Raw genomic sequence first — 13067 nt, 5'->3', positions numbered from 1 at the left:
TCTGAGATATAACAAACAGTCAGACTTCAGATAGACTGAGTCTAAATTCATCTGTCGCACAAAGCAGTTTAGTTCTTTAATATCTTAAGTTGGACTGTGGTACAATGAATTCTGGGTAAATTAAGACTTTTTTTCTGAATAAAAAAAACGGCTGACCCAGGAACCACATCCAAATGCTCAGCTCGGTTTACCCTCAGCAGAAAATGTTTGTCTTTAAGAAGAATTCAACAGTTACAAGGATGTTTTACTTGTGTGAAACAATAAAAAGAAAAATGTGATTTGGTCTGTTAAAACTCTTTCCTTTCTCTTTGCGCTCTCCATAACAATGTGAGCAGACCACCAGTTATGAGCCATGTTTTCCTGTTTTTTGTTGTGCTGCTGGTCAGCGCAGGTGTCATTGATTGTTACCATGCTAACATTGGTCATAGACTGGAGTTAGCCTGGGGTAAGGTGTCTAATGAGTCAGTCTTTATTTATGTGAAACAGTCTGACTAACATTAGACTGGGCCAACACTACAGACCAGGCTGAAATACCTTGGTGAAACCGGTCCCTGATCACGTCATCTTTCAATGCCCGGAAAAACCTGCTTTTCACGGTTTCACCAAAGCACAGCTGTCAGAGCCAACATCCTGTATGATGCCTGTGTAATGAATATTATCCAATCAGTCCTTCATGAATGAAGAAATTTCTTTTGGTTTTGAAGAAAGTATAACATATTCAAACACAAAATGAAAAGATTGCAACTCATTAAACAACGTTTTGCATAACAAAGCTAATGTGGGTGTGGTGCAATGCTAGTAACTGATATATCTGCATTGTGTCTCACGCCATCAGGAAAGAGACTGTCCATTTCCTCCATCTCCTTCTCAGTGACATACATCAGCCTCACAGTCGATGGCTGTTTTGAGAATCGCTGTTGGGTTCAGTTCTTCGAGGTAGGGGAGCACTGTGTTGAGATGAGCCCAGATAGCTGCTGGGTCATGGTGCACTGATGAGCTAAAAGAGGTTGCAGGTACTGCATGTTCCTGCAGTACCGAAGATTGTAGTTTGAGGACTGCAGTTTCAAGACCGCATGTCTAGAACCATACTTTTTCACGCCAGCTCCACCTCCACCGAGGGTTGGAGAGACAAGACACAAGGGCACTCTGGGGACATATATATATATATATATAGTTCTTACATAGTTCATATGGAGAGTGACCTGTTGATGGGAATCACCAAAATGGAGTGCTTGGATCTCATCCCCCACACTTACAAAGATAGACTTCTGCTGATGCTCTTTTTTAAGTGTCTGTAGAGTCCCATGGACCTTGCTTTTCTTTTGTTCCATCTTTTTTAGTCTTCTCCCTTTCCTTACCCTTGCTTCTCCATTCAAACCACCAGTTTGAATGGAGATTTTACACTCCTGGTGTAATGTTCTCATTGATTCAACCAGGAAACACTTTTGCATTCTTTCCTTGTTCTGTGTAATTGTCTCCTTCTTTCCTGTTGTTATCCTGCTGTTGGCATCACGCTGCTGAAATGTTGTTATTTTTTCTTCCACTTCCTTGCTGATTTTGTTTCACTGCATTTTTCGGGTGTATTGGAGTTTGGTGGCCTTCATCACATTTGCCATCAGCTTATGTGAGAACCCAAGCTTATTTTTAGGAGAGCTGACTGTCAGCCGATCTTTAGCAGTGGACATATTTGGATATGTTTTTTTTCATCTGTTCTTCTTAAAACTTCTGTTGTTTGCCTCATCTCTTGCTCAGTTGGCAGCTCCAGCTTCTTTGTAAGTTGGGCAAATCTTTTCTGGTGTTCCAGCCATAACAAACTACTGTAGCTACTCTTTAAACTTTTTGTGTTTGTTTTGTTGTGAAGTTAGTCATTGTGTTCTAATTTTTCTTTGCTCTCTCTGACCACTGTGACACACACCTAACACTTTGTTCCTTTTTTTAATCCCCTCTCTGTATGCTTTTGATCTCTCTGCTGTTGCCTTGTGTGCCATCTTAAAGAACAAGAGAAGGTGTCACATGTCTGAGGGCATTTTGGTGCTGATCTGGTTAAACTGGCAGATCCAGAATTTTTTTTAAATCACTTTTCTAAACATTACAAGAAAGACATTTTTTGACACTTTTTCAATTTCACAGGAAATAATGTTTGGATCTTGATGTTAAGAAAATCTGAGATATCTATGATTTGTACAGATCTAGATTGGACAGACTAGTGTAGAATGACTGGATCTTCAAGGACTTAAAAAACTGTATACCAGATTATGTGAGCTGCGAATATTCTACTTCCGTCTGTGTGTGTGCCAGTAGTACTACGCCTGGCATCATATATGCTTTGAATCCAAACAAACCAAAATGTATCTGATGCACTAAATATTTTAAAGTCAAGTTTTTAAACTTGTTAATATGTATATATGGTGTTTATTATATAATACAGAACATATCATGAGCAAAACAATCAGTCAACACCATGACTGTGTATTTCCACAGTGGACCTGCAGTGAACCGATGACATTATAAAAACAAAACAGGACAAACTGCTTCTACCAGAAAGCATAGTTTACCTGCGCTGCCTGTTCATCTCAACTGTTTTCTTAAACTGTTATTTTCGCTTGTTGTTCTTACTGATTGTAAAGCACTTTGTAACTGTGTTTTGAGTTCTTTATAAATAAAGTTTAGTATTAATATTGTTTCATGTTGTTTGAATGCATGTGATATGTTTGCAATGGGGTAAATTGCCCAACATTTTGTTTATAAAGGTCAACTTTACAGAAGATTATAATAATGGAATCCAAACACAAATAAAACAGAGTAAAAACTAATGCATCAACTTTACTTTTAGAGGTTGTTAACTTCAAAACACTGTTTATACACCGTAAAACTGTTGAGCGCATACCTCCACCAGGGCAAAACAGCAAAACAATTCTAGATCTGCTTCTGATGTTGTTGATGTTGTACATCAAGATCCAAACATTATTTCCTGAGAAATTGATAAAACTGCCAAAAAATACCCTTGAAATGTTTCAGAAAAACTTCCTGGTGCCGCCCCTTTAACCTGATCAGCAAAATGCAATGGGCTCTTCCCTGGACCATGTCCCATCCCTTGACCTTGTTTGTTTCAAATCAGTTCAGTACTTTTTGTGTAATCCTGCTGACAAACAAACAAGCAGACAGTGAAAACATGACGTCCTAGTTTTCAGAAGTTGTTAACATGAATTGTTCTGTCTTAAAATAGTGAGCAGAATGAATGAACTCCTGAAGATTTCTAAAGAAACATCATACGTACTGGCCGATTTCCCAGCACGCACTGCATGAAACTTGCTGTGTCTGTAACACATGTTGAAGTAAGCCATTGTTGTTTCTTCTCATAATGAAAACAATGTAATCCATGATGGAGGCTGGCATCACACCTGGACTCACTTCTGGTTCAACAAATTTACTGGGAGCAGTAACACCAGCTACAGATGTAAATTATTCATGTCAAATGAAGATGAGATTTATCAAAGTCTGAATCATTGTTCAACATGACTGACTTACTGTTTCAATCAATATATATTGAGTTTACTCTGCCTTTTTTCTCTAGTTCAGTTGATTTATTTCAGTTTGACATTTTGAAAACTTATGATGCCACTTTGATCTAATAACCCTAAATTCAGTTAACTCACATTTTGAAAACGGCGGGGGAACTTAGTTTTAAGTTGAACCAGCTAGAAATGATTTGTGATACTAACTAAACACAAATAGCACTTATCATGTGAAATATCAATGGAAAAATTAGTCAAAACATCTTCATACTTGGCAGGCATAAACACAAGATTTTAAGGGGCTAATACATTAAAATTAAGTACGTGATAATAAGTACTACTTCTGAATGATGTGGAAAAGCTCATTCATTTACTTAAATGTCCTCAGTTGGTTCAACAGAATTTCAACACTTGTTGAGCCAAAAATTTTTTAAGAGTGTAGTTTTGGTTTAAAGATTTCTGCCTCAACACTGATACGATGAAGGTGAATCAACAACTGTTCATAGATTTCATTTGAACAATTCTTTTACTGAAGAAAAGGTAAAACTGCTGAAACGTGTTCTATGGATTAATCTAAGGTTTGTGGAAAGTACAAAGCCCCCAAATCCTGATAGAGGATAATATTTTTATTACAATAACAACTTGAGTTCACAAGATTAAAAAAATATGACCTTTCCGGAATCAAGAGGTTGTGTATTAAAGACTTGTTGCTGATTCATTTCTGGTAACACTTCCTGATAAGGCACTCTGTATAGACAGTTGACAAGTTGTGACTAAAGATTATAATTTATTCATGCTTCAGACCAATTATAAACCATAATGTTAAGTTATGTAATAATGCAATGTTGGGGTTTCTGTAAAACAAATCCAGTCAGGATGTTTCAAAACATGTCAAGCTTTTTCTTATGAACAGCTTATGTCATCTACAAAGCAGTTGTATTTACCATTAATAAGGTCTTAAAAAACTGTTTATACAGGGCACCTTATTAGAAAGTGGCATTTTAAATGTCTCAGTTCATTAACCTCCATTATAGTGGGGTGGAAGCAGAAATCTTAGATACCACTGGGGTAACACAGAATATGTTCTTCTATTATTTGGGTGTTCAGCTTTTCAAAGCACATTAGCCCAACAACAAAAATATCAGAAACAACGTTTTTAATAGTTGAAATAAATACTCTATTACATGCATGATCAAAACACTTTAAAATACTATGCAAAGTCTGGTAAATAGTGTAAAACCTATGGCACACACTCACAGCAGCTTTTTACCAATTAAGAATTCACACATGTTGAAAAAAAATATTGAGACACTCAGATCACTCTTTCCAATCTCACAAAGCACATATAATTGAGCAGGTCAGCCAACCATAGGTTCACACAGCTAGGCTACATCCATCATCAAGGCTGGTGTTTTCACTGAAGCTGAAAACTGAGGTAAACTTTTCAGGTTTGAAGGCTGCCGTCTGTTGATGAGAGCAGGCTGTCAGGTGAGGCTGGGTCAGGCTTCAGAGCAAGTGGTCCATTTCTAACACGTTCTGAGTCACATCCAGCGTGACACAAAACCCTGCAGCGGTTGTTTCTGTGCTCCATTGCGTTCTGACACACTTCAACCACATGGACAGACCCACAGACAGCCTTCTTCTGATGTTACTCTGACTCTAAACCTGATGAACAGGGACAGCCCAAGTGAGTCTCTTTGGTATGTCAGAATAGGACAGAGAGGAACTGGAGATCATGTTGCCTCTTCCTAAACTAATTCACAGAATGAGAGTTGACTGGCGGCAGAGTTCTTGGAGAGGAGCGTTCTCTGAGTGCCTGAGTGAGCAGCGTGCAGCCGTCAGACACAGCGCACGCCGAGTTACGCAGACGCTCCCGGTAGTCTGCCATTTTGGAGCTGCTCTCGGGATGCTGGGCAACGTCCCTGAGGCCCTGAGTGAGGAGGACACAGGCTGATACCACACTCATGGCCCCCCCTAACACTGCAGTCTGTACCCCCTTCCCTTCAGTGGAGATACTCGCAGCTCTTCCCAGGAACTGAGGCTCTGTGGCGAACCCGACCAGAGCGCTCACAGCCTGGACCAGGGCGGCACTGAAAAGGACGCAGCGGTTTCTGGTTAGCTCACTGGGCTGGGTTTTCACCTCTTTGACACACGCCAGGAAGGCTGTGCCGCTCGTGCTCATGCTCTTCACGCTCAGTTTGAACTGTTCTTTTGCAAAGCGGTCCCTGGACCTCTCACTGGCCAGCGACGAGATGTCCGTCAGAGTCTTGAGGTTGGTGGAGATGTTTTGAGAGAGCTCCAGGAGGAGCTGGGGGGTGAGGTCTGGCAGGGGTGTGATACGGAGGACACCACAGCTCTGTTCCACCTCGTGCCGGCAGCGGGTTACCTTGTATCGGTCTACCAGACCTGGCAGGCAGGGCTGAGAGCCAGGGGTCTCCACGGCCGCCAGGTAAGCGGCGTGGGCTGAGCACTCAGTCAATGACACCACAAGGTCAGCCATCTCCAAAAGGCGGTCCCCCACCTCGATGTAGCGGCCCATGTTGAGCTGGCTCTGGATGTCGTGGGTGAGAATGGAAAGTTCTTTAGTCCTGGCGATGACCGTGTCACGGCACTGGTCAAAGGTGTCAGCCACCGCCACGCCTTCAGAGGTCATGACCGGCCTGGTCTCACTGGACAGCAAGAGGAGGTCAGCCACCAGCTGCATCTTTCCCTTACATGTGTCACAGATGGAGGAGAGACGCTTTCTCTGCTGCAAACTGCCACTGGGTGTGCTGGTTGATCCCTCACTCGCCGATTTGCCAGAACCACCACTAGCCATAATAAGGAGGGGAGTGTATGTGTGTGTGTGGGGGGGTGCGTGCGTGCGTGCGTGTGTGTGCGTGTGTGTGTGTGTGTGTGGAGAGGTGGGGGTGGTAGTCAAACTGCTCTTCTGGAGGGGTTTGGTTATTTATAGTTTTATGCTGCTGCACACTGCATTGTATTGTTTAAGACATTTCCAAGATAAGCCTTACCTCATTGTTTTTTACAAACTCCTTTAAATAACAACTGGCCAAACAGTCTTCCTTAAATTCCTTCAGAGTATAGATAATCAACTGTACATTATATGTTGACACACAGGACATGTATTCTCAATGTAAACATGTAGAAGAAAGCAAAACTCAATTACTGCATTCACTTATGTTTGAATAACATCCCCATCGTTAATGAATGTGTCTCTATAGTATATTATAATACAGGAACAGACTATGGTCTGGCATATTCTCAGTTATCTGCCTTGGTTATTAGTAATTTTACCATGTAACACAGTTGATCAAAATCCCCACAACCTCTGAGTAATCAGTGTTAAATTATATGCTCTTAACTTTAAATGAATTAAATTGAATTTAAATGCCCTGAACAACATAATCCATTCTTACTAAAAGTCAATATTCTTGTTATAGTCCCAGGTTTTTGTGGAACAGATTCACAGATTTCTGAATCAAAAAATAAATCACACACAAGCTGCAGTGCCACCAAGGTGCCTTCTGTAAAGGCAAAGTGCAGATTGAGAATTAGGCTGTGAAAGTAATGTCAAAACTCCTTATCTTTTCAAACAAGAACACATTCCCAATTGGAATTACATCTATTGAATTGCCTCTGTGCTATTTCTGTAACGTTAGATGCCTTTTCTTTTAAGACTGCAGCCAAGAAAACATCTTCAACATTTACTAGATGCCTTTTGAGTCTTTTTTTTGACTGTAATCAATAGGATATCATTTTGTGTCCACTCGCATCGGAGCAAGTAGTCTGACACAGCACCGAGATCTTGTCCGAGTTGTTCCCAATGAGCTTGACCGGCCTGGCGTACTCATGCTGGATACAAACGGGGCAACACCCGGGCAGCTCTTCTGGATAGCGGGAAGACTTGTGTTTCCCTCCAGCACCATCATTTCATGAGTCCTTCCAAGTAATATCCACCGAAAGGCCGACTGTCCAAAAACACGAACCCCTCAATCCACTTTCAACCTCTTCTTCTTCAAACAGAGCCCTGGGTTAGAAGCTAGCAGTTGCTCCGGTCGCTTCGACTCCATATGCATCGTCCGTCTGTCCGCCCTCCACCTCCTCAGCGTCTTAACTCGGGACCAGAGAGTGTGTAGCCCCGCATATCCTCCGTGGGGGAGTCGCTTCTCATATCCATACCAGTAGGTGGTGTTTGAACATTAAACTCACTTCTTTTAGCAGGTCCCACGGTAACGGAACCGTAAACGTAGCTGGAAGAAGTGGCCGTTATTCCCAGAGATTCAAAGTCGTGCTGCGCGCTCCCGCTACAGTACTATGAGGAAGCAGGGAGGGTGTGGTCGCGGCTGAACGGCTGTTGGGCTGAGCAAAGTTGTAGCAACGGAATAACACAAATAGCTCTTTCCACCACTTTCCACCATGTCTGTCAGCTGGTTGTTATCTAGCATTAACGACGTCGAGAGGGACGATGCAAGTTACACGGTAGCCAAAGAGCTTCGCGAAGTTTTACGACTGCTTTTACTTTCAGGACTGGCTGCTGCTCTGCCATGAGACATCCCTACTGCGTCAAGCGAGCCGCTAGCCTAGCTAGCTACAATGAGACCGGAAGTTTTTGTTTTCACAATAAAAGCAGAGCAGTCAGGGCTACAGCTACCACTAAGAACTTTGAGCTCACTTTCTTTTGGGGATTTTTTGGGGGGGTTTTGGCTTTTAGGAACCCGAGTTTAGTTTTACTTAGAGTATACATTATTATATACATTTAAAGTCATAGTGGGCTCTTTATTTATATACATATGTACATACATACATACATACATACACACACACACACACACACACACACACACACACACACACACACACACACACACACACACACACAGGCCTATGAATGAATGATTCCGTATTTGCCCACCAGAATTGTTCTCTAGACAGAAATCCAAATGATTTCAAAAAACTGAGACTATCTGTCAAGAATTTTACTGATGGATGTTGGGACTCAACATCCAAATTGACCATAGTATTTCTAATATCCCGACTACTGCCTTCCTGGTTATTATTTTAAAATATTTTATTTTATTTTTTAATCTGTTTCTTAATTTTTGCAAATTTTGACACAATGGCACAAACAATCATACATGAGCCAAATCAAATTTTAATTATATTGTGCCAATTCACAACAGAGGTTATCTCAAGGCACTTTTAAAACAAAGCAGCTCTAGACCGTACTCTTAATAATATTGATTACAGAGACCCAACAATTCCCACCATGAGAAGAAAGACTTCCATTTAAGAGGCAGAAACCTTGAGCAGAACTGGACTCAGGGTGGGTGGCCATCTGCCTGGACCGGATGGGTTGAGAGATAGAGAGAGAGAGAGAGAGGGAGAGAGGAGGAAGGACCACCATACAATGATAATGATAGTGATAATAATAATAGTGACAGTAACAGCAACAATAATAGTAATGATGTTGATGATAACAATACTATTAGCAATAATAATATAGAGAGTTTCCCTTCCCCCCATCCCCATAGCAAATTATGTGTCTTTAAAGTGTTGCAAGGAAGCAACCTACTCAAAAAATTTACTTCAGTAAATGTTGCAATTCCAGAATGTAAAAATATTCAATTACACATAAAAGTCTAAGTTTAAGTATAAAACTAAATATGTATCATGTAAAAGATAAGTATTAGAAATAAAAATGTAGTGGAGTAAAATGTACAATATTTCACTCTGAAATATAGTGGAGAAAAAGTAGGCTGGCATTAAATGAAAATATGGCCTCCTTGAGTAAGCACTAAAAATTACTTTACACCATTAGCTATTTCTGGCTACAGTTTGTCAATAAAAGCTTTATTTTGACAGCTACAACAGATGTTGTATTGGTTACTCTGGCATCTTTGACATGGGTAACCCAGGCCTAACCTCTCACCTGCTAGCCAGTCTGTGTTATGATGCCCTCCTTTATCTGTTACATTAGAATCGGGTAACATGAGACAATTTTTACATTTGAAGATTTTACTGCAAAATATTTGTTTCAAATAATGCTTACTATATATGTGTACCCTTGGGAATTAAAACAAGTCATGTCATTATTATGGTTTTAGAACAAAAACCCATCAAAAAAAGTTAGTCCTATGGCACAACTTGCCCCAAGGTGGGGTAAAATGATAGTGATGGGGTAAACTGAGCCTTCAAGGAGCACCACCGTACAGTATACTGATATAAAAATGACACAAAATCAAACAACTTTGAGATCATTTTGAATTTTACCTACTTACTCTGTTCTCCCCTACAGTCATTTGAAGTTATCTGAGTTATCTGATCTTTGTGAGGCTCCATGGCACTGTGTCTGACACCATCACCACCAACACAGGGGCACACAACTGACTGCAGAGGTGTACAATGTGCGGGACTTTTTCTTAATTAGTATAATCTGGGAAGATCTACTTGACCAGGACATCTTAATTAACTAATTTACAATTTAATAAATCTTATATTCATATTTGCACTAATTGGTAACTGACAATTCTTTCACACACAGTTACACATTTGCTGTGTGTGGGAAGTGTAAATGACCCATTGGCACAGATCTCTCCCTCCCCACGCTGCTCCACTACATCATCACACTGTAGTTTTTCTCTTGGTGAAATGGGAGTCATATACCTGTTGAAAATAATGACATCCCGGTCATCATCCAGTCACTGAACACCAATGTAGACGGTACCCAATCATAATGAGAAATTGATGGGAAGAACTAAAACTAAGGGGAGCCAATACAGTTGTAGCATGGGAGAGACATTTACAGTATGTGAGGGACCACTGTGTGAGAACCACAATACTGTGTTTGTGTTACTGCTTCTTGAACACATTTTCTAACACTGGTGCAGGCTAATGGGTTTCTGAAAAACAAGTACATACAATTTCCTAAAGTGGTTGAAACAGGATATCAACTTATTGAACCAGGCAAAACTGACAGAATGACCATAAGTCATTCAACTGAATTATTTAATGTTGAGTTTAATTGTGTAATCATATTTGTCAGTGTAAGATTTTGAATGATCTTTTCCAAGCCAGTATAAAGAGATAGCCATGGCCTTATTTCAAGTAGTGAAAGAACTATTCACATAAAAAAGTAACAATACCCCCAATATAAACATGCTGTTACAGTTCAAAATTACAGAAGAGTTATCATCACAATGTAGCTGATGTATCAATGTCCATCCATCCATCCATTTTCAATATCGCTTATCCTTATAGGGCCACGGGGGGGGCTGGAGCCAAACCCAGCTGACGTTGGGTGAGGGCGGGGTACACCCTGGACACGTCTCCAGTCTATCACAGGGCTGACATGTAGAGACAAACAACCACTTACGCACACATTCATACCTATGGGCACTTTAGAGTTGCCAATTCACCTAATATGCATGTCTTTGGACTGTGGGAGGAAGCTGGAGTACCCAGAAAGAACCCTTGCAGGCACAGGGAGAACATGCAAACTCCACACAGAAAGGCCCCAGGCTCGGGGTTCGAACCCAGAACATTCTCGCTGTGAGGCGACAGTGCACTGTCCACCGTGCCGCCCAGGTATCAATGTAAAAGTATTAATTGCACAGAACTGCCCCTTTTAGAGTGTTATATATTATGTATTATATTATATAATCAGCATTTAAGATAGCTAGTTGAGGTGGATTATTTCTCTATTTATAATGTGTAGGGTTAATGTTTAAAGATCCTTGTGTCTCTTACCTCAGCTCAGGCCTGTGTTGACTCATATCTTTCACTCTCCTCTTACTTTGTTGCACCTGTTAAGGGAGGCCATCTTACATTTTTATGAGATTCTTGGTACATGATGTACAAAATTGTACAAGAGTCCTTGAGTAATTGTACTTGGTTACCATTTGCACAATGTCTACTATAGGGCTGAATTTACTGGCTAGTTAAACCTGCAATGAGGAACTTTTGTCTTCCCCCTTTGGCAAGTGGAATAAATGTAATAGCCTACTCCATATATTTAAAAATGGCAACCTGTCCAAGCACTCTTCAACAAGAAAAAGTCACATCAGTAGTAATTTGTCCTATTAGACAACAGAACACCCTCTTCAGCTCTGGCAAACTTGCTAGTTGGTAAAGCACATCGCCACATGTGCACAGTGCGGTAAAGTTGCCGTAGACACCAGATGGAGTATACTAAACTATGGTATACTAAAAAAATACAAAGAGATTTACCTACCACTGACAGGCTTTAATCAGCTTTGTGTGAACTCATTTGGCAAAGGCTTGAATGTAACAGATGTTAATTTATATTTAAAAGTCCTGCACTTCAGCTTTAAACTCACACTATGTAACCTCTGCCTCTAGGGGTCTCTCAATCAAAACAATAACAAAAGATGGCATTGGGTGACATCATGAAATAGTGTGGGATCATGGGAGTTGTTTTCATCACCATTACCATAAGCTCCTCCCGGTTTGGATTCCTTCAGTGTCAGTGGTTCAGGAAATCAAACAGACCTTGTGATTCTAACTGTTAAAAACACTGAATGAAGCAGTTTGACATGTAAAGTCAGTGTTGGAGCGACGCTGTACGGAGGACAGAGACTCAGGGAAGAGTTGGAGCTGAGATTGATGCTAACCTTTGTTCTGATTGTTTCTCTATAACTTATGAAGCAGACGTTCAGCAGGTTTTTACCAGCAGTTGAATTATCCACAGAGGTGTCCTCCTCTCCACAACAAACACACCAGGGGATTAGAACCAGTAGAAACACCCAGAAAGCAGTTTACCTTTAAAAAGCAGAGATTCAGCGACGCTCTTCAGTGACACAGGACAGGACGTCTCCAGCAGCTGGGAGCTGAGCTGTCTAACATTTCCTCAGCTTGTTTCTCTGATAACTTCAGATCCAGACGTCCGACGACTAAAATCCTTCATCTGGTTCAAATATAGAGCTGAAAACCACCAAGGTATCAAAAGTGTATGTGGCTTAAAACTAGATAAAAGTCATTGTTGAGCTTCTGTCACCAAATACACTGTCACATGATCATAGAGGATATGATGTCATTGACAGGCAACCAATAAAATGTCACGATGATTAAAATCACAGATTTCTCTGGTTTGACAATTGATGGAAACATCTGGGATAATGTAAGAACACAACTCAACAACATATAAGACACAGGTCTAGATGTTTTTAGACATTTTAATGTGGAAAAGTTACAGATTAGAACTTTAAATCAGTTAATCAGGATTTATCAATTATATATGAGAATTATTTGGCTCCAGCTTCTCAAATGTGAGGATTATTTGCTTTTCTCTATTTTATATCACTGTAAACCAAATCTCTGTGGGTTTCACAATAAATGTTCTGTAGCATAAAGTGTAAAAACTCATGTAAAGAGTAAAGATTTATATGTTAGAAGATGATGTTAAAGAATTCATCAGTTTATATTATATATCATGTAATTGTTTGGGATGGACCAATACATAGACTGAGTGTTCAATATTACATTTTGATGATACATTTGTTGTTAGAAAATTTGATCAGTCACTTCCAAAATAAT

At 40.3% G+C, this 13067-nt stretch overlaps 1 protein-coding gene across 1 annotated transcript; it reads right to left on the bottom strand.

Moving 5' to 3' along the window:
* Positions 1-4106: 4106 nt before the first annotated feature.
* tlnrd1 (talin rod domain containing 1) lies at positions 4107-8068 on the bottom strand. The gene has a single exon (XM_022745537.1). The coding sequence runs from the start codon at positions 6331-6333 to the stop codon at positions 5269-5271; it is 1065 nt and encodes a 354-aa protein (XP_022601258.1). The 5' UTR covers positions 6334-8068; the 3' UTR covers positions 4107-5268.
* Positions 8069-13067: the final 4999 nt, after the last annotated feature.

Source organism: Seriola dumerili, unplaced genomic scaffold (genome assembly GCF_002260705.1).
Source record: "Seriola dumerili isolate Sdu_G_001 unplaced genomic scaffold, Sdu_1.0 BDQW01000003.1, whole genome shotgun sequence".
In the NCBI taxonomy this organism is placed as follows: Eukaryota; Metazoa; Chordata; class Actinopteri; order Carangiformes; family Carangidae; genus Seriola; species Seriola dumerili.
Note: the sequence above shows the minus strand (reverse complement) of the source record. Positions and strands in the feature narration are given on the sequence as shown.

Excerpts from the sequence above, each read along its gene's own strand:
- tlnrd1 (XM_022745537.1), bottom strand. The coding sequence starts at position 6,333 with ATGGCTAGTGGTGGTTCTGGCAAATCGGCGAGTGAGGGATCAACCAGC.